Genomic DNA, 27,943 nt, shown 5'->3' with positions numbered 1-27,943 from the left:
AGTGTAGGAACTCCCCACTGTCAAACGATGAGTTTGGAAGCTAGAAATAAATGTTGCATATCCAGGTGAAAGCTTGTCCAACAAGTTGAATATCAACTGAGCATCCTTTTTGTCAATTCCACAATCCTTAAGCTTTTCTCTTAGCTCATTTTCTTTGGTGACATAATCTTGGATTGTATCAAAACTCTTGGGATCCAAGTTGGTGAGATCATTGTCAATCTTGTAGCTTCTGATTTCATCAACTTGACCATACAATTTCTGAAAGATATCCCAAGCCTCTTTGATTGTAGAACACTTCTCAATGTGAAAAATGAGATCATTTGATACATACTTACGCAAAGTTCCAAGAGCCATGCAATTCTTAGTGAGCCATTCTAACTGATCATTAGGATCAGGTGGTGTTGCTATTGTTCCATCTATGTAATGCGTGAGTCCTTTTTCCATTAGTTTGCTCCATGCTTTAATTTTCCAAGATGCATAATTGTGAGGAGTTAAAGGTTGAAATTCATGAGGACTCATAGAAACAAAAATGAAAGAGCACAAGGAAAGAGAGGCACAATCACACAAGACACCCCCCCAAATTCACTCAATCAAAGAACCCCTCTCCCCCAAATGATGATTTGGCACTTTATACTTAGTGTGTGTACAATGGGCCACTTGCAAAAAATGACAAAGTGAACTTCTGATTTCAAATTTACAACTGCCTCAAAGAGGTCAAAGGATACTTAAACTGAAAATGCAAGAGATCTAAACTAAGATCCAAGCAAATTACAAATACCAAGTAGGCCAAAAAAGACCAATATATGAAAGTACAATATCCACTAAAAATTTGTGAAAATTGATCATAAATTATGAAACTAGACAAAAAAATATGCACTTTAAAAAAAATGGCACCTGAAAAGGAGGTCGTATGAGCCCAAATGAAGCCTTTGAAGTTGCAAAATTGAGGATTGGACAGGTACAATAGAGAGAATTTGAAAATTCTGAAAAACCTATGCACTAAAATAAAAAAATAACCACATCACTACAGAGAGTGAAAAATTAGCCCAAATCAAAAAAAAAATTGCACCCAAAAAGGAGCAAAATTGAGCAAGTTATGAGCCTTCAAAGTTGACCCAAAAAACCAAACTGCTCAATGGAGAGGGGTCTAAATTTTTCAAAAAAGTGATGACGCAGGTTGAGGTCAGCAATTCACTATGTTAAATTTGACGGTCATATGACCCTCAAAATGGTCATTGCACCCCTTGGCTAACCGTACGGAAATGCTGACGTGGCACTAACTGAGAGAAGGACGTGTCAGAGTGTTTTCCCATGGGCCAGTGGTCTCCTACCATGTGGCGGACGTGGGTTCGCCAAGGGAGGTGAGGTGTCGCAGCGGCAAGGAGGATGTCAGCGGCTACTAGTGGCCGGACCAGTGATAAGTGGTCGGAGCCGGTGGAGCCCAGTGATTGATCGGTGGGCTGTAGGGTGTCAGAGTCAGCACAGTGGCCGAAGCGGCGGCCAGAGTCGATGGTCGGGGTGCCAGAGCTGATGCGAGGGTCGATCGGTAGGTGGTTGCGGGCTGCTGCAGTGAGCGATGGGCAGTGAGCGGTCAGTGAGCTACAAGCCAGGTCGAAGCTTCTAGTTGCAGCCAATGACGATGAAGCGGCCGATGGGAGGAGCGGTCAGCTAGAAGCAGGGGTGGACGACAGCAGTGTCGGCTAGGAACAGCAATGGACGGCGATAGTGTTGGCTAAGAGCAGCAATGGACAGCGGGAGTGTCGGCACTACGGTCAACAGTGGTCAGCAAGTGCACTACGCCCTACAAGCTGAGCAGGGTATGGGGGGGTGGTCATGGGACCCCCCCGAAACTCAAAAAAAAAAAATCTTTTTTTTTTTTAAAAACTTTGCAACCTTTTTTTTTTTTTGAAAAAAAAGCTGCGAAATTTTATTTTTTTTATCAAACAATTTTTTTTTTTTTTTGCAAAATAAAAAAATATATATTTTTTAAATTCGTACCGTACTACCCGAATTGGGTAAAAAATTCCTCGAACACCCAAAATTCGACTTCGCCAAAATAGGTCGAGTTTATACTCATTTTTTATGAAAACAGCCTCCCGGATGCAATGGTGAGGTCGAAAACGCTCTAAGATGCCTTCAAAATGCGCAATACCTCATATCCAAAATTAGAAGCCTCCCAAAATGTCTCCCAAAACCAATCAATGAAGCCCCAATGGCTCTAATACCATGTGAGATTTTGCCAAGATCAAGGGCACAATGAAAAGCATAAAAGAGAGACAATAGTATGACAAGAACAAACTGTATTCTCATCAATATACAAATGATCAATTGGATTAACCAATACAATGAATATAGGCCTGCATATATAGGCAAGGCTAAATAGATATGTGAGCACACAATCATGACATGTGGCTCAATGAGAAACAAGGGTAGGTAATAAAAAGTAGGGGTAGGTAGGAGAAATAATATAATATTCCACAAGAGGTGGATGACCCATCGAATGTGGAGTGTCACAACAAGAGAAGACTACAAAAGGTGGAATTTCTCCTACAAACCTACATCCCTATGTGCACACTTACCTAAGTGTCTTATATCCAAACTACGATGAGATGCATTATCCTAAGTTAATTTAAGTAAAGTGTAATTATATCCTATAAGAATAAATAATTACACCAATAGAATTCAAGTGGATGGAGCAAAGAAAAAAATTTGAATTGTTGAAGCAGAAAGTGACTGAGCATCCTGTGTTGGCTTTACCGGATTTCAATAAGGTATTTCAAGTGGATTGTGATGCAAGTGAAATAGCAATAGGAGCAAAAGTATATTTTAGTGAGAAATTGAATGATGCCCAGAAGAGATATTCAGTGTATGATCAAGAATTTTATGTCATAATTGAAGCCTTGAAGAAATGGAGACATTACTTGTTGCCTAAGGAGTTTGTGTTGTATATAGATCATCAAGCTTTGCAGTATTGATTAGTTAGAGTAAGTTGAATCAGAGACATATGAGATGGGTAGAATTCTTGTAGAGTTACGCCTTTGTGTTGAAGCATAGAAGTGGGAAATCTAACAAAGTTGATGCATTGAGTAGGAGAAGGAATTTGCTGGCAAAGATGAGAGTGATAGTATTAGGTTTTGAAGATTTGAAGACCTTGTATGATGAAGACCCAGATTTTGCAGAACCTTGGAAAGCATATAGAGAACCGGTTATGGTTGATAGAAGCAAATGGTTCAATTATTTCATTCAGGATGGGATGTTATTCAAGGGAGTTCAGTTATGCATACCTAAGAGTTACATGAGAGAGAACCTAATAAAAGAGAAGCATAGTGGAGGTTTAGCTGGACATTTTAGCATTGATAAAACAGTTGCATTGGTGAGTGAGCAGTACTTTTGGCCCCAAATTCATAAGGATGTTAAGAGATATGTGTAGAGTTGTGGAGTTTTTCAAGTTGCAAAAGGTAGTAGTCAGAATGTGGGATTGTATAAACCTTTGATAGTTATCGGTAAGACCTTGGGAGGATATAAGCATGGATTTTGTACTTGGATTTCCTAAGACACTGAGAGGGAATGATTCTATTTTTATGGTAGTGGATATATTTTCAAAGGGATCATTTCATACCTTGTAAGAAGACATCAGATGCATTGCATGTAGCTGACCTATTATTCAAGGAAGTGGTGAGATTGCATGGATTATGTAAGAGAATAGTTTCAGACAGAGATACTAAGTTTGTTGGCTATTTTTGGAGAACACTTTGGAAGAAGATGAAGACAGATTTGAAGTTCAGTTCTACTTTTCATCCATAGATTGATGGATAGACAGAAGTAGTTAATCGGAGTTTGGGAAACTTGTTGAGATGTTTAGTGGGAGATAAAACCAAAAGTTGGGATTTGATCCTTGAACAAGCAGAGTTTGCCTATAACAATTCACTGAATAGAAGTATTGAAAAAACACCTTTTGAGATTGTTATGGGAGTACACGCTAGAGGAATAGCAGAATTAGCAGTGAAGATCAGAAGAGTTCAGAAGCAGAAGATTTTGCAGAGCACATGGCAACATTGCATATTCAAGTTAAACAGCATTTGGAGGACATGAATAGAAAATATAAGGAGAAGGAAGATGAGAAGAGGAGACATAAGGAATTTGAAGTTGGCAATGAAGTGATGGTATACTTGAGAAAAGAGAGATTCTTAGTTGGAACTTATAATAAGTTGCAGATGAAGAAGTTTGGACCCTGTAAGATTTTGAGGAAGTTCAGTTATGGAAATGCATATGAAGTAGGGCTACCTGATAGTCTAAGTATTTCACCTATATTCAACATTGCAGATCTTCATGAGTACCATGAACTACAATTTAATGAGGACAGTGTTGCAGACCTTGAGAAACAATTACCCCAGAAGGAACCAGATCAGATTGAAGAGATTTTGGATAGTAGGATTGGGTGTAGTGCCCAGAACAGTCAGTACAAAGAATATCTTGTGAAGTGGAAGAGAAGACCAGTCGAAGATTCATATTGGATTTCTCAAGAAGAGGTAGACCGCCTTGGTTTCCCTCTGACCCCAACAAAGTGAGAGGCTCACTTTTTCATTAACCTCGAATGTTTGATGTAGGAGCATCCACGGTTCACAACAATCTTGCATCAACCAAAAACATTTTCTTTTATGTTTTGTTTTTTGTTTGTAGTTTCAATTTTCCTTTCTGTGTGTCCCATTTTTTGGCTCACTGGATCCTATGGAGTTGGATTCTACTTGAAGACTTGATCATCTTTCTTTCTTTCAAACCACATCTCTTTTGGATCACTTTTCGACAAGATATCGCTACCAGTCTCCATGACAGTTTCTTGTTACCAGTTGCCTGAGACCTATTCTGGTGATCTACCGAAACCCATTTTGAAGCTTGTGGAGCCTTGGATGTTGATCTTGATGTTTATTGGCATGTGGCCGACCTTCTACATTTTATCCTTTGGATTTTCTAGAGGAATCTCTTGGCGGAGGCCGACCTTGTTCATTTTTGTACGTTAGGTCTTGTTCTTCGGGTTTTGATCCCTTTTCGATCGACCGGATCCTTTGGATCGATATCTATATATTTGTAATCATTCTTTAGAATGCAATCAATCAGAATGAATTAAAGATCAATTAGGATCAATAAGGGATAGATTTTGCCTAGAAGATAGATCTTTTGATTCAAGGTCTTGGTGTGACCTTTTCTACCAGGCCTGTGTGTCGGTATGGTGTAACCTTGTTGTTATCGTTGGATGTAATCAAATTTCATGCAATAAAACTATTTGTTCTACATTGCATCCATCATGTATGTGTGTTTTCATTGTGTTTACTCTTGCTAATCGATTTGGACTAATCTCCTTGAGGTCCCTCCTCACCAGTGACTACTTCAATCCACCACCTATCCCAAAAATTGTTCTTAATCCCTTCATGGTGACACCAATGGATAGGGAACCTCCTTCATCCAGGGTGTAAAGGTTGATTCATTCAGGGGTCTGTAAAAAGGGCACACAAGTCAAATTTTTATTTTTCTCCACTGCGGCATATGATAATTTGTCGATAGAAAATTTATTTTGTTCTTCCTTTTTATTGGACCAATAATTGATTTTCCCACTCACTGATTGTATGTGAGATACAATAGATCACAAATAACTGACAAGGTTTGTCCTATAAGAGTTTTTTCTAGTGGGATCTTTTAGCCTTGTGATTAAATCTTCAAGCTCTTTCTGGCTATTTTCTATTTGACCTAATAGGTTTTTCTTGTGTACTCATAGGATGTCTGGGGATTGTAGGAGATTATTGATGTGCTTGTTATTCAATATGGTCTTCGTGAAGAGGTGATTGATTGTTTTCAACATTTTCTTGTGCAATCTCAATTCCTAATAATTAAAATAAATTTAAATCAAGAAACCTAGTTTAATCTTCAAATTAATAAAAATTTGACAATAAGAAAACAAAAATACATACCTCTTCAAGCTCTTTGATGTCGTGGCGACATTTTGATGAGAAATGGACAACATAGGGCCCAATATCTCGCTTCTACAAAGGGCGAGTACAACACAAAGGCACAACAAATCGCCAAAACATGGGCTTCAGAGGAAAAATAACACCCAAAATGTGGGCAGTAGGTTTTTGGTTAAAACAATAGTTAAGGTGCACGCCCTATAGGTTTGGTGTGCCAAGCCTAAGGCTTGACACACCAAGCCTAAAGGGTGCACTCCTTATGAGTTTTTTAATTTATTTTGAAGTGTGAAACCTTTTTAGTACCACAACTTCATGCATACACCCAACTGTGGCTTGTCCTCCTCATCATCAAAAGTGGGCACTAGCTCCTCAAGACAAGATAATCTGGGTACTACATGTGTAACAAAATATTGTGAATACTCAGTAGTCATACCCCCATCAACAATACTAGGTGCGTAATCCCAGGTTTGTTCGGCTAAACCAAAATACTTCGCACAGGAAGCCTCATAAGATAAGGTGGGTCAACCCCACTCTGGTACATCATGTTGTCGTCTAGCATATAACGTTGCTCTATGTGGAATTATTTGTACATGACCAAACTGTTGGAACACTCAGGAATATATGAATCTCTCAATAATGAACAATGTTCGTCCTATCAAATATTTGGATGTGAATACATATGGCATCTCGATGTCATCCTCCAACCATGGATCACAATCTAAGTAAGACCTCCACGTCATTGTATCCAAATCATCAAGAACCCACCGCCAGTACTCCAATTTTACTAGCTTTTACTAGACAATACCACCTGTGTATCCGTAGACATAGGGCCTACTGACTAGCCACTCCCTATCTCTTAGTGGATGAGTGATGGCTATATGCTCCCATGCCCAGATCTGTAGCAATGTGACCCCAGCTGATATACTAGTGGCTCCTTGGTATACTACCTGATGCAAATCATGATACATATGAGAAAGTATGCATGAGCCCTAGGCGTATCAGACTCTTTCTATAATCATGCTCTCCAATACTCGACCCTAGCCAATCAACAGTCCCTTAGACCTAGAGTCAGGAAATAAAAATCCTCCAACAAATTCGACTAATATGGGTGGAAGTGGCTCATATAAATCTACCATTTCTTTCCATGGTACCTCATATCCACTAATCTGATCATCATCAAAAATCCTCCTGAGTGCCTCAGTGCCACCCTTCTCGGTTTGATCATACATCACCAACTCGTCGACCACTAGAATCCCCAGGATCCGATAGATATCCTCAGGAGTGACCATCATCTCACTAGTTGCTAAATGAAATGTGTTGTGATCACTATGCCACCACTCAACCAACATCGTCAGTAAACCCCTGGTACTCATGTACTAGGGCATCTCAAGTAAAGAAGAAAGACCACATCTAACAATGATATCTATGTACAGCTTCACTAGGCAGGGAATCAAGTGCCATGTCTTCGAGTAACATTCTTAAGATTGAAGAACTCTCAAATTCTCCTACACAATCATAACATATCACAAATAAGATTTTGATCAATCAAGTTATCTATCAATCTAATCAGCTCAAATGAGATTTCAATCAATCTTGGTGAGCAACTATCATTGATTCTTATTCATCATGAGGTCAATTATCATATATTCTAATAAGCATCAACATGAAAAAGTTGTCGTGATCAAACATATCGAAATCAAGGAGAAAAATAAAAAAATTCATCATTCTAGGGCAGATGCGCTAGAATAGTGGTTCTATGCGCCAAAATTATCATTGCACTAGAAAAATTGATCTATGCATTACTAAATTGATTCTATGCACTAAAACATTTTGTTTGTGCGCTACTCTAACCTACCAATGTGCTAAATTGACCAATGCATTGAAAAATGTTATGGATGCGCGAGTCTATCTACCATATGCACTATTTCATTCATTGTGCTAGAAAAACCTACCTAAGTGCTAGCAAAACTGGCTGATGTGATAAACCTGTGTTGTATATTAGGCGCACTAAAATGGTGATCCTATGTGCTAATAAACAATTCGCATGTGCTAAAGTGTAAAAGTTGCGTGTAAAAACGTGAAAAACATGCGAATAAAAATTCAAAAAATTAAACAAAGGCGAGTTTTTTGAGGCACTTACTAGAGGTCCATATTTGGTGGGTCGATTATGATGTCTAACCTTCTCGAATAAGTGAGTATGGTATGGAATCACCATTTTCTCCAAGATATCTCTTCTCCAAATCAAATGTACAAATGAATTCAAAATAACCATTCTTTTTTGTTGTTTACTTTTTGAAAGGGGTAAAGAGAGGTTAATTAAGTAGGAGGTAATTTTTCCACTTGCCTAATCAATTTAATTAGAAGCATCAATTATTCAATTTATTGAGAGGTGAATCAGTAGAAAAATCATAAAAATTCAAAAAATTCACCAAAAAAAAAATCAAAAAATTTGAAAAATTATTTAAAAATTCAAAACTCTATCTGATTCATCTCCTGGGGGGCATACATGCATCATCACTCGAAAATCAGTGTTTGGGGCAAATCAAAAAATTTATCAATGGTATCAAGCGATATTTTTCTTTGAGTCAACATGTCGCCACACATTGCTTCAAAGAGGGGCAAAATGTATGCACTTAAATTTGGTCTGGGTAGAACTAATTAAATACAAGTTATTTAATTAACAATATTTAATTCTTCTACTTATAAATAAATTGAATAATTTATTTATATAGTTCACTTTTCTTAATTCTTAGTATCTTTAATCATTTTCTTCATTTCTTAATTAAACAATTAAATTCAATTAATTTTTTTTATTTAATTATTTCCCCTCCCACTTAATTTGAATTTTTAATTCAAATTAAATCTCATGGCTCCTAACTTCTAACCACCCTTCCACCTCATTTAACCATTTATCCTAACGTGCCACATCAAATGGCCACATCATCATGTGTCTCAACAAATTAAATATTTTTAATATTCAATTTAGCAATTATCCATAACAACCAATTAACAACCACTAGTACAAAAACAACAATATATGACTAAAAAATCAACTAAAAATTGCATTAAAATGACTAATATTGGTCACATGACCATTAGTAGTTTATTGTCGGTCATTTATAATGCGACCAAATTTATGACTAAACTATTTGATGCAAGAGCATCCCTGGTCTCTGAGCAATCTTGCATCAACCAAAAATATTTCCTTTCAGTTTAGTTCTTGTTTAGTTCGGTGTGCATTTTTATGTGTTCTTACCAGTTGGTACCAGTATTGCTTGATTTTCTTTGCAGATCCTATTTTCAGTTTTTAGGCTGGTTCATGTGCTTAATTCCAGATTTTTAGTCCATTTGGATTCTTTTCCAATCAGTTTTTGTTCCCGGTTGACTATTTATGTGTTCCGGGATAGTTCTTGAGCTTACCGGTTGGCTTTCCTTCATTACCAGAGCGATTCTTGGCGTATGGATCTATTTTGGATCTTGTCCGATGTTTTTTGGCGTGTGGCTGACCTTCCTACTGAACCGCACTTCTTGATTATTATTTCCTGGAAAGATTTCTTTAATTCTTAGGGCCAACCTAGTTACATGTTTCATTTTCCTGCATTGGTAAATGTAATCTTATGAGGCCGACCCAGATATGTTCCGGAGGGTATAAATATGGCATTATGTAATCATTTGTAGGGTTAGAGGAAGTAGAATTAAGAATAAGGATTGAGATTTGCATTTAGTGATCCGGTTGATTCTTAGAGTCTCAGTTGGATTGTATCTGGCTTGAAGCCTGCATGTAACCGGTTAACCATCGGATGTTCTAAGATGATTATATGATGCTAACTGGTTGGTTGTTGAAAGTTCTAAGGCAATAATATGATCTGTTTCTATAATCTTGCTATGTTTTTGTGTTGCTTTCGTTGTGTTACTCTTGCTGCATAAGTCGGTTGATTCTCTTTGAGGGCTTTACTGGTTATGGCTGCATCAAGTGGTATCAGAGCTAGTTATGAACTGGTTAGTGGAAGATTTGTTTGTGAACATTGAAGCATTCCTTTGGGTGGACAAATCGCCGATTGGAAGCAGGTTGCGCGTGTGTTCAATAGATAGCCGAGGGGAGGCAATTGAAACCGATAGTCAGATCGCCGAGTTGAGGCAGTTCATCGAAGCAGAAGAGGAGATGCCACCTAGAAGGACAAACCCCCAGAGGGTAGAGTAGATGATGGAGGACTTCAAGAATGAAGTGAGGAATGAAATCTAAAACGCTTTGGCTAGTTTGCATAGAAATCCTGAATCTGAGGATGAATATGAAGAAATTGGTGAAGAGCTTGAAGCAGAAGAGGTTGAAGGACCAGAAGATGGAAGAGAGGAAAGATTCCTAAGAGTAGTGGCGCAAGCAAGTAAATTTCATAAAGTGGAAGTTTCAAACCTTTCCAAAACACTGAACCTAGAGGATTTGATTGATTGGATCAAAGAATTGGAGGATTACTTTGAATTTGAGGATGTCAAGGACCCGTAGAGAGTTTGGTTGGCACATACTAAGCTGAAAGGGCATGTTGCCTTATGGTGGAAGGAATTGCAAAAAGACAGAGTGGAGAATGGTGAAATGAAGATCACTTGGTGGAAACAGATGGTTGCAAGATTGAAGGCCAAGTTCATATCGGGAGGCTATGAGTTGGAATTGTTTAAGAAGTTGCAGAACCTAAAACAGAGAAACATGTCTATGAAAGAGTACACTGAGGAATTCTACAAGGTGATGATTAGATTTGGACATAGAGAGATGAACAGAGAAAAGGTGGTGAGGTACATAAATGGACTTGCATTTAACATTCAGGATGAGATGAGTATGTTGAGGGTTTCCACAATTGAGGAAGCTTACCAATATGCTTTGAAGGCCGAGGAGAAGATGAGAAGAAGACAACCGAATAGAGGGAAGGAGAGATTCAAGGGACAAATGAGTACAGAGAAGCAGAATGTTGAGGAGGAATCAAAACCTAAGTAAAGTAAAGAACCGGAATAGAAAACACAGAGGAAAGGCACTGGCAGTACCGGTAGAGAATTTCTTGGCAAATGTTTCAAGTGTGGAGAAATCGGACATAGATTTTATAAATGTAAGCAGGGAATGGCAAGAAGTTGTGTGGCAAATGAGGAACCAGAAAGTGAAGTTACTGGACCTGATTGTATACCGGAGCAAGGAGAATCCCTTATGTTCAAAAGAGTCATGATGGAGCAGAGCAGTGAGGATACCGGATCTACTCAGAGAAAGAGTCTTTTTTGGACCGTGTGCAAATCAGGTGGTAAGTGTTGCAGGGTTATTGTGGATAGTGGAAGTACTAATAATTTGATATCTGAAGAGATGGTAGTGAAGCTTGGATTGAAAAGGCTTGAGCATCCTTGTCCTTACAAGTTAATTTGGTTACAAGATGATAAAAAGATAGAGATAAAGGAATAGTGTTTGGTGAATTTCAATATTGGGTCTTTTAGGGATGAGGTTTTGTGTGATGTTGTATCTATGAGTGTTTGTCATGTCTTGTTGGGAAGACCTTGGCAATTTGATAGAGGAGTTATTTATGATTGTAAAAGAAACCTTGTCACTAATGAGAAAGATGGGAAAATTTTCACATTAACTTCTTTGAAGGAGAAAGAGAAGGAGGTAAAGAATCTGAGTCTTGAGAAAGGTTGCAGTACTGAGAAACCGGTTGCAGAGGTGATATCGGAAGGTGACATGAGTTTGCAGAAAAATTTGATAAATAAACCTGATGGACAAATAGAACCAGATGACAGGGAGTTATGGTGACAAACCGGATGAAGTCTTGTGGTAGAAACAAATAAGAGTTGCAAAAGAAAGAGAGATGTAAACAGAGACAATGTGCAGATCTGAAGCAAAAGGAAGAGAAACAAAGAAAGTGAGAGGTTAGAGAAGCTGGTTGAGGCACCAAAGGAGCTAAAGAAGAGGTTCGCAGATAAGGAAGATGTTTGGATCAGAAATGAGCATGGGGTCTTTATCCCGAATCCTTTTAGATGTTCATGAGTTGCCTCTCATGGAACACCTTTTCCTACCTGGGGTGTCTGATGCAAGAGTTTTCCCGGTCTCTAAGCAATCTTGCATCAACCAAAAATATTTCCTTTCAGTTTAGTTCTTGTTTAGTTCAGTGTTAGTTTTCTTTGTTCTTACCAATTGGTACCGATAGTTGCTTGTTTTTCTTTGCATGTCCTATTTTCGGTTTCTAGGCTAGTTCATGTGCTTAATTCCAAATTTTCAGTCCATTTGGATTCTTTTCTGGTCTGTTATCATTCCCGACTGACTATTTCTGGGTTCCGGGACAGTTCTTGTGCTTACTGGTTGGCTTTCCTTCATTACTAGAGCGATAGTTGGTGTATGGATCTATTTTGGGTCTTGTCTAATGTTCTTTGGTGTGTGATCGACCTTCCTGCTAAACCGCACTTCTTGATTGTTATTTTCCAAAAAGATTTCTTTAATTCTTAGGGCCGACGTAGTTACACGTTTCATTTTCCTGCATTGGTAAATGTAATCTTATGAGGCCGACCCGGATATGTTCCGGAGGGTATAAATAAGGTATTATGTAATCATTTATAGGGGCAGAGGAAGTAGAATAGAGAATAAGGATTGAGATTCGCATTTAATGATCCAATTGATTCTTAAAGTCCCAATTGGATTGTATCTGGCTTGAAGTCTGCATGTAACCGGTTAACCACTGGATGTTCTAAAATGATTGTATAATGATAACCGGTTGGTTGCCGGAAGTTCTAAGGCAATAATATGATATGTTTCTGTAATCTTGCTATGTTTTCGTGTTGCTTTCGTTGTGTTACTCTTGCTGCATAAGCCGATTGATTCTCTTTGAGGGTTTTACCAGTTATGGATGCATCACTATTTTAATCATTTATTGGTTGTTTTGATTGATCCATTTAGTCATTGATTTAGTCATTCATTTGGTCGTTGATTTAGTCGTTAATTTAGTCATTAATTTAGTCATTGATTTTTGTTTACTGGTCATTTATTTAGTCATGGTAGTGATTTATTTAGTCATATATTTAATCATTAATTTAGTCATACATTTAGTCATTAATTTAACCATTGATTGTTGTTAACTAGTCATTTATTTAATCATGGTGGTCATTTATTTAGTCATATATTTAGTGATTAATTTAATCATTGATTGTTGTTAAGTGGTCATTTATTTAGTCATTGTAATCATCAATTGCCATCAATTGGTAGTATATTTAATCATTTTTATTCACTGATTTTAATCCATTGGTAGTATATTTAGTCATTTTTATTTACTGGTTTTCATTTATTAGTATTAAATATAGTCATAATATGAATAATTTATTAAATATCATAAATTTTATAATGCAAAAATAACATAATATTAAACTTGAACTAAAACATAAAAACAAATAAAAATATTACACATACAAACAAGCTACATGTTAAAATTAAAATATTGATTCAACATCATGATAATAAAGGTAATCTGAAATTAAAAAAAATATAATGCATATATATATATCAAGTTATAAGATGTCAAAGTTGTCTAAGAGTTTCCAACTCTTTCAAATACACTATGATAATTAAGACCCTAAACAACACATTCAAAATACTACATAAAGCAGTAAACCAAGATGTCTAACAACTAGTATATGATAAACATGATCAACTATGTCACTTTTTGCAAATATTTTAGTGGTCATCATATGAAGGTTCCCTCTTTCTCTTTTAGACAGACAACTCCATCTATTTTGTCTTCATAAGCAAGGGGTATGTTACTTGTGACCTTTAAAATGTTACATTTGCATCTCATGTTCCTTTCAAGTTGACTCCATATACAATAGATAGGGAGTGAATCCACCCAATGCCCACAACAATACTATCAAATAGATCCAACACCCTAACTTTATTCCCTTTTTTGAGTTTAAAAAGAAGAAAAAATATAACACGTTATATTACATAGGTAATGATTACTTTTTTTTGCATAATAAAACAACCATTACTTAAATAGCACTTGCATGTATGTTTTAAAATAATTGCAAAAGAAAAATTTCAAAAATAATTGCAATGATTCTATAGTTAAACAAAAGACATTGCAACAACTCCATGAGTGCTATAGAAAGATGTTGAAGCATTTACACGAAAGCTATCGAGAAATGTTGCAGAAACTTCATGCAATATTAGATTGTCAATAGTGAAATGAAACAGTATGCCTAACATAATGGATAGTGAAATAGAAAGCTAAGACTTGATAGTGATAAGGTTCCACTGCATCATGTCATCATAAAAAAACACTTTCAATTTTTTAATGAAGTTAACAACAGTAGTAACCCCAATAGAAAGTGTCCATACATAAACTATTATGAGATGCAACAAATAAGTTTTCAACCATGTGGAATGGTTGTCCTTAACATTCATGACAACAAGTAGAGGGCATAGTGACAGCCAATAGCAAATTGTGACTAAGTATGGAGCAGCTTTATATACAAATAGATCAAGACAAAATACTTGGACAACAGATGGTAACATCTATATAAAAAAGAGAAAAGAAGAGATTGAAGAGACTTAAAGAAGATACTTGTAACAACAGTCCATGAGGCTATGAAGCTATTAAAATGACCTATGCAAACTAACTCTGACTAGTTACTGTAGTTTAGAGGAGGCCATTACAGTAACAACAACAGATGGTGGAATAACAACATCAAAACACATTGCTGATTGTTCTACGGGTTACATTCAATATTTTAGTACGTTGTCTATTCACTATTCTATAAGCTTGTTCACTGTTTGGGATATAACACTCATTAATACATGAAGGGTTTCAAAATTAAGGAAAAGTAAAGTTTCATAACACTCACCTCAAGTTCAGCACTGCTACTCCTATGAATATCATGCACATACTCCTCAAATTTGGCATAATCAATGTCAACATTGTCCTAAAGTTGTGTAGCTTTGCAGAGAGCTCTATTAACAAGGTCTTTTTTTTCATTTTTTCTTTCATATAATTGCTCTACATGTGATTTAGTCATCATGTAAAGTTAATATAAGTCAAGTAAGGAATGCAAAAGCTATAATTTTGTATCCACAACAACTATTATATTACCTCAACTTCAACACAACTATGATTGTGTTGCACATTCTTGTCGACCAATTCATCATGATCATTATCAATATCGGCAACTCTATTGGCATCAAAGGGTTTTTGTTTTTGTGCTTCTTTGATAAAATTGCTCTGCATGTAGTTTAACCATTAAGCCAAAAAATATATCCAGATGAGAGTAATTCATTTAAAAAATAGTCAACAAAATTAACAAGAAAGTGTTAACAGGTCTCTTCAAGAAAGTAATAGCAAACAACAAGATCATTATGCATAGAAACATCAAAGAAAAGGGTAAGAACAACAAGTATTATAGAAGGAAACAATAGATTTCAAACCAATGAACAAAAAATTTGTGGAAAAAACAACAATTTCATTAATGTAACCTTCAGATCTAAAAGAGAGAACAATGAATACTTTGAATATGAACAACAAACATGTTGTTAGAAAAGTGCAGATTTGAAATGAATAATAACAGCAAGTTTCATGAACTAGAAAAAGCTATTAGTTAAGGAAAGATTCAATTTCATGGAAGAGAAAGCCCATTTTCATGTAGAAACAGCAAAAAGACTAAAAGAAACAACATTTTTATTGGTAAGAACATATCTTAAAGAGTGAATAGTAGTTCAATGAAAGAACAGTAGAAGATTTCAAAAGAGAACAGCAAATACCAAAAGGTAACAGTGGCTTTGTTCACGAAAAAATAGCATAAATCAACAAGAATAGAAAATGCATTAGATAAAGAGTTGTATAATGATAAAAACGTGTTCTTTAGTATAAAATAGTAAGATGTTCATTAAGAGTAGCATGTTCAAGGAAAGAAACAACAATCATGCAAAGAGCAAGGGTTTTGATTTAATGAGCAGCAGATATTGCATGGAGAGTAGTTGATTATATGAAGAAAAGATCATCATCACATCAAGGAGCAACATCTAAACATTTAAGAACAACATACATTGCAAGAATAACAAATCCAATGGAAGAACATCAAGTTTCAAGAGCAATAAACAACTGATTTTGCATGAAGAGCAGAGGTCTAAGAGAAAGAACAACAGTATTTATTGTTGCCTATTTTTTCGCCCTTCAGGATAAAAATAGCTTAACAAGGTACTAAGTTTGAAAAAAAAGAGAATATAAGTCTTTTCCTTATGTCAAAAGAGATTAAAGTTTTTTTAAACAAGGAGCCACATGTTAAGTTATATCAAGAGAGTCAAGGTCATATGAAGTCTTGGAGGGAAAATATGGATTTAAGTTTATTTATTCTTTGATTATTTTCTATGCCCAATTGGACTCTAACTCATCATGAGTCAACTTAAACTTGAGTTTGAAGGAGGGAATTAGGCATTGGACCCTAGCTTGCCCATGAATCTATAAGAAACAACAATTTGGCTTTGAGAAAGTTTAGCAAATTCTTAATGAAGAAGTATATTGAGGAGAAGGTAGCGGGTTTCATGGCTAGAGTGGTAGTTTGACAAACTAAACAATGAGATTCAAGCAAAAAAGAGCAGCTTTTCATAAAGAAACAACGATATTCATGAAGAACTCGGAGTTTTTCCATGTAGACAACAGTCTATGTAGAGAAAAGGGCACATTTAATGTGTTAGAACAACAGATCAACATGTAGGGCAGCGGTTTTCATGACAAAGAGCACCAAGTCCAAGTCCAAGCAATAAATAGTAGTCTATCCAAGCAATAAATAGTAGTCTATATAGAGATAACAAACAGACGTGTAGTTTTCGTTCCCTTTGTTATTTCTATTCATATTTTGAATCATTCTCTAGTTTGAAATATTTATTCACTAACAATCAACAAAGAGAATGATTAAATGAGATTAAGATAGTGATTATTAGTGTGATTTCGTAAAAGGCAGTCCATTATCTATTATTAGAGCAGTTACAGAGTTTAAGACCTTTGGAATAGTTTTGACATTCAAATGGACAGTGATTAGAGCAAGATCAAGATGACATAGCACCCCAAAACTACGAGATACAAGTCTCTTGGGATGTATAGACTTAAATGATCAAAAATAGTGATTTTATGATCATGAAAGACAGTAAAGTCATTTGCACCCACTTGCTTATATGACTATGACAAGTCTCTGTGACCATGAAAGGACTGTATCCCTTTCTTTTATGACTGCCATAGCTCTGATCGTGATGTTTTCATTACTGCTCTTTTGTGTTGCCACTGACCTTTATGGGGTTTGGCACTGTTCTATAGCTGTAAACTTGAAGCGTCTATGTAGGTTTTGATTGCTCATAACCATGAAAACTTGTCCCTAATCTTTCTATCTTTCCAGTGTTTGTGATTATTGCCCTTATTCACTGTTCTTTGAGGGCTGCTCACATATCCTTACTATGTCTCCTCAAACTATGTTCTATTCACTGTTTCTTAGATCTGATCTTTAGCTATGACTGAAATGTTCCTTTCATGGATCACTGTTCTTTGAGGATTAACTTATGACCGCTCCTCTTGATTGCATTACCATTGTCCATTAGATAATGCGAACTATGACATTTTTGCTCTGTGTTAATGCAGACTTAACCTCTTGAAACCTTTGTTCCATGTCAAGGGTTAGGGTTTTGTATCATCCTTTTGAAGCTCTACATATACGGGACTGATCTATACATCTCTTGCCTCTGTCAAATCAGAACTGTTCTTCATTGTAGACTTTTTCGCCAATTCTACCATTTTGGCCTCCATTGTTGCTATAACAGCCTTGAGTAAACACACATTTCATAAGGACAATAACAAATCATCTCTATTGTAGTCTACCATTATTAGGCCATCATTGCTTTGGACTATCATTCATGGCAGGGTCTCTATCTTTCTCCAAACCTTATGTTGGGGCTGCTCCTATGAGGATGGTGCCTTCATGTAACAGTCATGGGACTGTTATTGTTTCATGGCTTGTATCTCCCAAGACTTATAATGGCATCCTTATAAATCTGTAACAGTCACTGGGTTAGCACCCTTATAAATATTTCTTACACCCTTATAGTTGTAAGAACAATAAGCTTCCTGCCATAGGACTGTATCCATGCTTTTTGTATGCTTGTGACTGATCTTTGAATCTACTATGTTGGCTGCTCACTGTCCCAAATAACCTTTATACTGCCAATGAACACTTCTTACTAATATATGCTTTCTTGTGAGTACTTTTAGTCTTTAAACTTTGAAGATGACTGTATTTAACCTTTGCATGGATCTCTGCTACAATAATGCTGAGTGCTGCTTTACATAATGGGCACTGTCCTTTGGTCTGATTTATAATCATTGTCAACTTGCCCTTAAATGATTGAAAACTGTCCTTTATTAGAGAATTAGGACTATCATTTCCATGACCATGTCCTTGACAAGTCTGAAACTTTCATAAAATTCATTGCTTGCTCTTTCTCTAATAGTCAACAATGTTTCTTTAGGTAAGTTCGCTGTATCTTTGCTGCTATGAGGACTGTGTATGGACTTTGTCTTGTTGCAGACTGTATTTATTCATAAACTTCCATTGTGTTGCCTTTTGGACAGTGAACCTCATTTCTCCTCAACATTCCTATGTTTGAAAAGAAGAGTCTTTGATGATTGTGCTACTATTGATCTTACTGCTTTTGCTTGGAAATGAGCCTACTGTCCATTGTATATTCATTATAGTGTTTGATAATTACTTAACCTCCTCGTATTTCCAATGCTCTTCAGTGACTAGTGATTCTCTGTTTTGATATGATCTTATTACTGGCATGATCAAGATATTCTCTTTACCTGTGAACCTATTCACTATTTGACTGCAAACTCTATCTCAATCTGTAGACTCCTTTGAACACTGTTCATGTATTGAAGCTTTTAGAATCATAGCGATGACACCCCTTTTCTATTATTTGTTCTTCACACACTTTGTGTCCTTCATTGATGCTTATTGTACTGTGTGACCTTTGTTCAATGTGTTATGTCTTGTGGTGTTCTCCATCAAAGGTGACAAGATCTCTGTCACTACTATCTACAACTCTGAGATTGGATGTTCTTCTTCATTGAGTCTCTGCAACAATGAAGTTGCTGACTTCTTAGGGACTGTATTCATGCTATATACTCTTAATACTGCAAACATGCCTTCATGATAGTCTTTAGTACCCTAATATTAATCATTACTAAACATCCAAACATATGACTGATTTTTCTCTTTATCTATCCATATGCGGGGATCTCTGTGTCTTCAATGTTCTTGATAAAGATTGATGTCAATTCATCTTCATGTCTAAGGTCTGCTAATGGTCTGAGATATTTGTATTCTTGATGACTTGAAATATGAATGAAAATTTCTGAATTTTTCTTGCCCTGATGCTGCTATAGGGTATTCTTAGGAAATCAATAAGACTCAAGGGGCTGCTCATCATAACTTTTATGTTCACTGTTCTTGACTGTCAAAGCCCTCGTCTATGGCTATGACTTAGCCCTTTTACAAATAATGCTCCTTGAAGATATCAACAAGACTGTCTCTACTCAACTTGATGTTCTCTATTTGCCCTTGACCTTCATGATCACTACTTAGCTCTGCAAATGTCATACGATGCTGAGCTGCTCATGTGACTGTTTTATCTCTGTGATAATCCTTATCTTGGTATTGAACACTACTCTAAATGCTTTGGAGTCCACTGTTTTGAAGAACTCAAGCTCTGCTGCTACTGAAACAGCTGTAGTTGACTGTCTTCTTGATCTTATTGTAAATCTCTTTTGCCAGTCTTGATATCATGGCTTCTTCCTTTGTCTCAGTCCTTAATGCACTGTGACTTCTTCAAAGGTTGCTTTTGTCTGTCAATGATGACAGTGATTCTTTGTCTACTGTGCCTCCATGTTATCCTTGACATATTGACTACCTTCTTGCCACCAAAGATATCTCTGTAATGAGCTTTGACTAATGAATACATTCTCCTTTATTCATTGTTTTTCGGGCTCTTATACTGCTATAGAAGCTCAGGCTCTGTCTTCCCATTCTCTAATTTGCTCTGAATCATGATGGCTCTACTAGGCTACAAAAAATCCAATGACAATCTTGGAGCTGCTCTAATGGCTGTTATCTTTCTTTACTTGTTCTATGTGATCTTGGAGACTGAGTTGCATGATATTCTAGAGCTGAGCAACAAGAATGAAGTCTCTGTAACCCTCTATTTGATAATGACTATACTATGAGGCCTATGGCTACCATGCTTATTGCTTACCATGCACTGTGAATGTAACCTTTGTCATTATTGTTTTATGACAAATGCATGGTTCTTCTATGTCTAATATTTTGGCTTTAAGACTGCTATAAGCTCCTTCATGACATCTTTGGATACGAATGCCACTGTCAAATATTCTTTTCCCTTTGATCTTTACTTGTGCATTAGATAAGAATGCTATTATGAGGTCTTGATAACCTAGGAAGATTGATCTCTTTCTATTTAGCACTTATCATCACAAAAAACTCTCAAAAAAACTAATGCTCTGTCTTTTTGATCAATTGGATGGTATCTTCATTGTTTGGCTGCACTAGTATTTAACTGAAACTGAAAAAAAGTTCTTTGTTTCAATCAGTCATTGCTCCGTGCTAAGCTTTGTGCTAAGTCTAGGATATCCTTCTTTTAACAATCATAAGACTGCTCTCTTGAGCTTTTTTGGACTGTGTTTTGGACATCTTCAGACTAGTTACTTTAGTCATCGTATTTCTGTCAAATTGATTGTCCTTTCATTATGTGTCTTATTTAAACCCTCACGGGAGCTTGTTGTTCTCATTACCCAGTTCTTATATTTCATTTATCAACAAAAGAAACTTTCTTCACACATGAATATGAGAGGAAAAGAATAAAAACAATGTAAAACCCGTTTCTTGTATTGGAGGGTATTGGTTTGGGTCAAAACCCTACCTCTCTTAAATGAAGCTTGATCTGAAATCTACTCAACTGCTCTCTGAACCCCTCTTTTGATGTTCTTTCCATGTTCAAACTTCGGAAGATAGCTTCTCAACTGCTTGACTACACGAAATCTGTGCGTGAAACCCCTTTGTTTTGCTTGAATGAAGTTTGGCTGCCATCATACCCCTGCATGAAGATGCATTTGCAGAAAACGTGGTCTTCTTTGGACAACAAACTGAAAGCTTTTGCCATCAAAACCCTAACATGCCACGTGAGAACTATAGCTTTGAACACATAATTCCCTCCAAACATGACAGCATGAAACCTCCTTGTCTTAATGCAACGAGTGAAGTGTGCTTTCTGTTTTCCTTTTTTGCTTTTTCTTGATAAATAAACAAGAACATAAGCTTTGAAATTATGCAACGTGGGCATAATTTATTCCTATAAACCAAAGGTTTTAATGTTTTTTTAACCTCTTTTAGTCATCTTAAATCCCCTAAATTTTTCACATGACCATAAGATTTAGTTGTCAACCTATTTTGGTTAAAAACAAAACAAATAACACATCCATTACAGGCATATTCACATTTAAATACACAACCTATAAGGCTATAACATAAAGACGAGATATATTACACCATATAACGAAGAACAGTAGAAATTAAATCTGCCATAAGGATCCACTGTTACAGGACATGTCTCCTTTCAATGATTTGAAGCTAGCATGAGCTTTATCCACAAACTGATCTATGGCATGGAATTTACATAGTGGCTGAAATATCTAATATCTTTGACACTCTACTGCTATCTCAAAAATAATTGGCTGCACATACATAATATAAACAAAGACTGATAAAATTTGGTTAACGAGATCAATTCTTCCCACCCTCCTTGAGCCACAAACAATCAAAACTATTCTTTATTCCAAGCGCACTCTCTGCCTACCATGTGTACTGTGATCCTCTATGAGCCCAGAGTCTCCCATTATTTACTAGCTCACAATTGGATGACAGAGTGCAAGCAAAAATCAGTCATGATTATAGTGCAACAGCAAACATGGCCATAGAACCCAGCAACAACTATACATGGTTGAAATGCAACGTGCCAAGGGAATCCAAACCACAATATATCAAACATTTAAGTTATTGAGTGTGTTGTTTCTTTAACAAGTAACCATTAATAATTTTCCTAGATGCCTCAATTGTTCTGTTGCATTACTCACCATGCCAAAGCAGGTTTGCAAAGTCTTGATACCAAATCATGAAACAATCTAAAGATGAAGCATCACCATCAAAAGTCAAACCTGAACCTGGCTCTTCGGATGGCCGAGCATGAACCAAGGCCACTTTGCACTAATAATCATGGTATATTTAAAGATGTGAGAATTAAAAGTTATGCTTTAAGTTGCCCACGAATCTGTTAAAAACTCCTCCTAACGTTTATTAACTTAAAATAAACTGCCACCAAATTGAGTTCTTTCTTCAAAATTCAAATTGTTTTTTTTTTTCTTTTTTCTTCTATCGTGTCCACCGAGTGAAAGAAAACCCATTTAAGTGAACAACACAATGTAATATAATTTTCATAACTAGGCGACAAAATATTGGTTTCTGTGATTTCTTCCCCTAATGCATTCACCTGATCAAGTGATAATAGTTGCAAGAAAGTTCTTGTAATTTGTTAAAAAAAGATAATCCCTGGGTTGATTTGGTCTCGTTCATTGGGCTCTTGTTCCAGTATATATACAGCCAGTTCTTTAAGTCAATTTCAAGAGTTTGGCTTCAAACTTCCAAGCGTTTATGATATATTAATTGCTTTAAAATAATTTTCTTGACTGAGGGCAAATATAGACATGTTATTTTCAGAGATATTGTCTGTCAAAATCAATCTTTCCTGTACATGTGTTAAAAAGAGATATAATACATATGCAGTAGAAATTCTAGATCATTAAAACCCAGGGAATTTGGACATATGGGTGCCTCTTTACAAATTGTATTTTTTGTCCATCGATTACACATCTTGTTTCCTCATGTTCTTTTCGTAGATGAAATCAAAAATCAGTAATTTTGGCAATGTTAATGATCAGTGGCTTTATTCTACAGCACTTAAATTTTGACCTTTGATTAGCTATTTGTGCATTCAAATGCTACTAAAACCAAATGATTTCATTTTTGGAGCCAATACTAACACTAAATTGTATAGAGTTTTCATTAGGTGGAAAAAAAAGGAATCAATTATACAAACTTGAATTGTTGTCCAAACGGTAACAAAGACTAGAGGTATCCAATTGGAAAAGGGAACAAGCCACCTCTCCAAAATCCAAGCAAAAAAACTCAAAGGAATAAGAAAAGGCCACATGCAATCAGCATGATGCTACTACACAGCCAATTTTTTGGGCAAAACAAAAGTATTAAATTTTACAAAATATTCCATTCAAATTGAGAATGTAAAATGAGTGTAGAAAGAGTCCATGAAGTACCCAACTGTATGAATGGCAACATGGAACCCCTTGTTACTGCAGTGCAGGTGATAAAGTAAAAATGAAACGAAACTTGAATGATACTTTATTTAAAGTGAACTCAACGTTAGACTATCCCTAAGGCTTTGCAGATCAGTAACAATAATCTAGAAGGTTAATGTAGTTGCTTATAATTCATGGTTACATCTTTAAGACTTCATGTTAAAATGCCTCTAGTGCTTTGATATTTTTTTTTTTGAAAAAATTACTCGTCAGATACTACAACCTGTCAAGTTATGTAGACGTGTAAAAGAGTAAATTAGATTACCATTCACCTCTAAGTATCATTCATGAGAGTGAAGAAATAAATAAATCTAGAAATTAGAGAGTATCTGACTTCAAAGGGAGGCCAATTGGAAACCTTCAACACTAGAAGGTAATCTTGCATCATCACAGACAATGTGTATACCAAATGGAAGAAAATAATTATGTTAAAAGAATAACAAGTTGCTGAATTGGTGCAGTGAGGAAACCTGATGTTTGAAACTATGCATAGCTCAACTTTGGCAAGTGATAGCCACTTTATAGGGATAGATCTCCTTACAAGGTGTAAGAAGTCCATAAACAATCTTGGGGCTCAATAAAATGTCATGCTCTAATTAAAATACCCATAAAACAATATCCATAAGAGGATATAAGTGTGCATTTCAATTGGAGCTAGCATAAATATCTTAAACAAGAAAATAACTCGCATTCTATCATAAATGCATTTTAATACATAAGAATACTTTCAAGTTCTTCTCATGTAGTGTGCAGTTTTCCTCATCTAAATTGCAAATTTTGGTGCAGTTATCATTTCTTGCTAGAGTTTATTGATATGGGATGCGGCAACCTCCTTTGGCACATATTTCACTTGTGCTTAGTGTCCTAACTGCATCATTGTCACAAAACAACAATCTTCTTGTGGTCCATATCTATCTTTTGACCATGTAAAATGGCTATTTGGGTAGATTCCATGACTGACCCATTCAATATGAGTAAAATTGTAATTTTATGTTAATATATTGTATTGTCTGTCTATTTGACATTGAAGAAGGTATATCTCATTGTGCTTCAACGTTGATGACGTGAAATGCTTTTGACCCGGAGCTATGAATCAATGAGGCCACAATCGGGGGACCTCATCCCTACACTTCACTTGTTCAAACCCGTGAGCACAACGACCCAACGGAGACACAAGGCCTGCGAACACAATGGCCCAACAGGGGTTTGAACCCTGGTGGCCGTTTCACCAACGAAGTGTTTTAACCTTGGCCTATGATGAATCATAATAGCTTATTATGGAAACATATTGTTGTTATGATTGGATGAAGAGTTGGTGCTATTATCAAATGAACATAAACCCTAGAGTGATCTTGTAGAGTAAGTATCATCAAATCTATGGTATGGAGAATGTTGACAATGTTGGTGTGTGTCCTCATTAAATGGCATAAGGCTTTCTCATGAATGCAAATATGAAGCTTTGCATGATTCATGCTAGTCACAAATTTCCTTGCTTGTGAGACGTCCTCTAGCCCTAATGACCATAATGAAAATAGTGGGCTTTTGTGTGTTGATGCTGAGCGTAATTGCATTTATGGCCACCTGAAAGTAAGTCCTGGCAGCGTTTTCTCCCTTTACAAATAGATGCATAGACTTCCTTTACAATGTGAATTGGTTTAATTTCTTCAACTGTCTTGGATGTGCATATTGCATAGCTAAATCGTTTGGAAATTTGATGCAGACTACAAGATTAAAGTGAAGAAATCATGGGGTCTTAGAGGGATAAAGTGATTCAAATTTGTGACTTTTTGACTTTTTAACTTTTTCAATATAGGAACTCCATGGAAGGTTGGATAAATCCCATTCTAATTGTTATGTCCCCTATTTATGCTCTGTTCATTATCAAAATAATATCTATGTTATGCTCCTTATTAAACCAAATTCAATCTTATTTTTGTAGCAACTCTTTCCCAGAAGAGGCTCTTGCTCGTCTAGGGCACTTGACACCAGTTCTCTCTCAGGTCCCAGATTACTCGACTCAGTCCTCTCATCCTCAGAGGACGCAACCCAGATTTAGGAGGAGTTTTTTACCCTTAGGGCACCTCTTGACTGGATTTACTCTGCCTCTCCCTAGCAGCATCCATCTCCCTTGAGGATATGGAGAAATACGGATTCGGCTGACGATTGGATGGAATTCAGAATTTTGTTAATAAACTTGATACTTATTGGTTAAATTCAATATGTAATTATTGGTAAGTATTTGAGCTTTATTTATTGGAAGTTTAGATTGATTCATTGATAATGGTGAATTCGTTCAGATTTCTTTATGTTCATTAACTGTACATTCATTCCCATAATCTTATTCTTTTAAATCTATACATATTCATACATTTGTTAATATATTTATCGCGTAATTGTTGTTAGGTACACAGCGACTGTAAATTCATTCTTAATTTAATATCTACTGTCATTGTATTTGATATTTCTAAATAATATTCATAGTTGTATAATCTATAATAGTCTCATGCCAAATTACTAATGAACCTAGCAAGAATAACGTTCAGAATACATACGGATTTCAGATGCCAGTCCACGTGAATGCTGCTGTTATTATCCACGTATTCAAATCCCTCCCCCCTCATTCAAATCCCTCCCCCACATGATATATCTGTGGAAGTAGACGATTTAAGGCTGCCACCGTTTGAACTGGGTGATATGTTGATTCATTCACACCCTTTCATCAGCGTTTGACTGATTAATTGCCTTTGCGATTTTATCTTCAGCCAATGCTTATAATCATATCTAGGTTGGATAAATTATTAATGATTATTGGCGTGAATATTTTATATAATGAATTTAATATTATTAAATGATAATTAAGCTGATAGGCTTTTAGTGGGGGCATTTATGTCCGGAAAATTGTCAGCGTTCTGGCAGCCCATCGGAAAAACTCGCTTCCGGTCGATGGCATTCCAGCAGCCCATCGGGAAAAGTACCTCACGTCTTCCAAGTATTTATCGGCGGAGTTAATTCATTCGCGTTGGCCACCGTTCATGTCAGCGGAGTATTATGTTTTGCGTGAGATGTATGCAGCACGTCTTCGAAGTGTTTATGACCGAAGTTAATTCATGTGCATTGAACATTGGTGTATTAACAAAGCAGACATTAATACCTCTGTTTTCCGTCGGAGCCATTCGCAGAGGTCGAATTTGTTTTGGAGGTGGGTGTTGTTTGGAGCGAAGCAGTCACGACAAGGAGTAGATTAGTTGTTTTGTGGCAAGGTTTATGCGCTATTTGCTTTTTTGCATAGACTTTATGAATGCTTGCAATCTATTGTGAGTTTTACTCTTTGTTTATTATGCGGATAAGGACCTTCAAAAAAAGTGCATGTTTCAATTTTTTAAGGGTTGTAAGGAAAAATGTCTTTTTCATTTTTTTACTGTTGTTATTACTGCAAGGACCTTTGTTGGGAAACAAGTTTGGATATATATTTTGAAAAGTATATGGGCCCTCAGAAAGCCCCTGCTTCCATTTTTCTAAGGGTTTTATGGAAAAATGTGTGTTCCATTGTTTTACTGATGTCATTACTACAAGGTTCTTTGTTGGGAGACAAGTTTGGATATATATTTTGAAAAGGATGATTATTAACAAACTTTTAACGTTATCTTCGCCCTGGGTTTACCATTATTCATTTTAATAATGAGCTTCTCACCGTTCACTATTAGGGCTTTACCAATTTAAACAAAAGCTTTGTGGTTTCAAGGGTTACTAGATTTTGTTGTTATGGTCAGTTTACGGGTTCAAAGATAGCTCTTATTGACGTCTTCTTCAGAGTTATCTTCCATTCAAAGAGGGTACATTCTGAAATATTCAATGAATGCTCTCGGTAATGGATCACTACTTGAGCATTAAAACTAAGGGATTTCCCATTCCTCAAACCTTGGTTGACAGAGGTCCTTTGTTGAATGAATGTATGTCCCCTGGTCGCTTTGCTAATGCTAGAGATTCTAGATGGTAGATTGAAGCCTACCACCACCTGCAACAATTCAAACAGACCCGCTCTTGCAGAAATCACATTGTAAATAAAGTTATTTCCAGATATTATAATATGTAATTTGGCGTGTGTGTACTAGATACAATGACTTGTTTGATGACTAATATCATTAATGAGTTATAATGCATCGACATTCACCCTTCAGTATTAGGGCTTTGCCAGTTTAAACAAAAGCTTCGCGGTTTCAAGGGTTACCAGATTTTGTTGTTATGGTCAGTTTACTGGTTCAAAGATAGCTCTTATTGACGTCTTCTTCAGAGTTATCTTCCATTCAAAGAGGGTACATTCTGAAATATTCAATGAATGCTCTCGGTAATGGATCACTACTTGAGCATTAAAACTAAGGGATTTCCCATTCCTCAGACCTTTGTTGACAAAGGTCTTTCGTTGAATGAATGTATGTCCCCTAGCCACTTTGCTAATGCTAGAGATTCTAGATAGTAGATTGAAGTCTACCACCA

At 36.2% G+C, this 27,943-nt stretch overlaps 1 protein-coding gene across 2 annotated transcripts in view; it reads right to left on the bottom strand.

Moving 5' to 3' along the window:
* The window catches only part of LOC131043732 (uncharacterized), a 35,444-nt gene extending 9,252 nt beyond the window's left edge, over positions 1–26,192 (bottom strand). The window contains exons 1-3 of one of the 2 annotated variants that reach the window (XM_057976966.2): positions 26,002–26,192; positions 15,059–15,187; positions 14,395–14,965 (exon numbers count right to left, since the gene is read on the bottom strand). In XM_057976966.2, coding sequence (XP_057832949.1) covers positions 14,810–14,965; positions 15,059–15,187; positions 26,002–26,070 — 354 coding nt within the window. In that variant the 5' untranslated portion in view covers positions 26,071–26,192 and the 3' untranslated portion in view covers positions 14,395–14,809. Of the gene's footprint in view, positions 1–14,394; positions 14,966–15,058; positions 15,188–26,001 lie in introns of those variants that run through there. The other variant, XM_057976970.2, reaches the window with a different exon arrangement.
* Positions 26,193–27,943: the final 1,751 nt, after the last annotated feature.

Source organism: Cryptomeria japonica, chromosome 6 (assembly GCF_030272615.1).
Source record: "Cryptomeria japonica chromosome 6, Sugi_1.0, whole genome shotgun sequence".
Lineage (NCBI taxonomy): Eukaryota > Viridiplantae > Streptophyta > Pinopsida > Cupressales > Cupressaceae > Cryptomeria > Cryptomeria japonica.
Note: the sequence above shows the minus strand (reverse complement) of the source record. Positions and strands in the feature narration are given on the sequence as shown.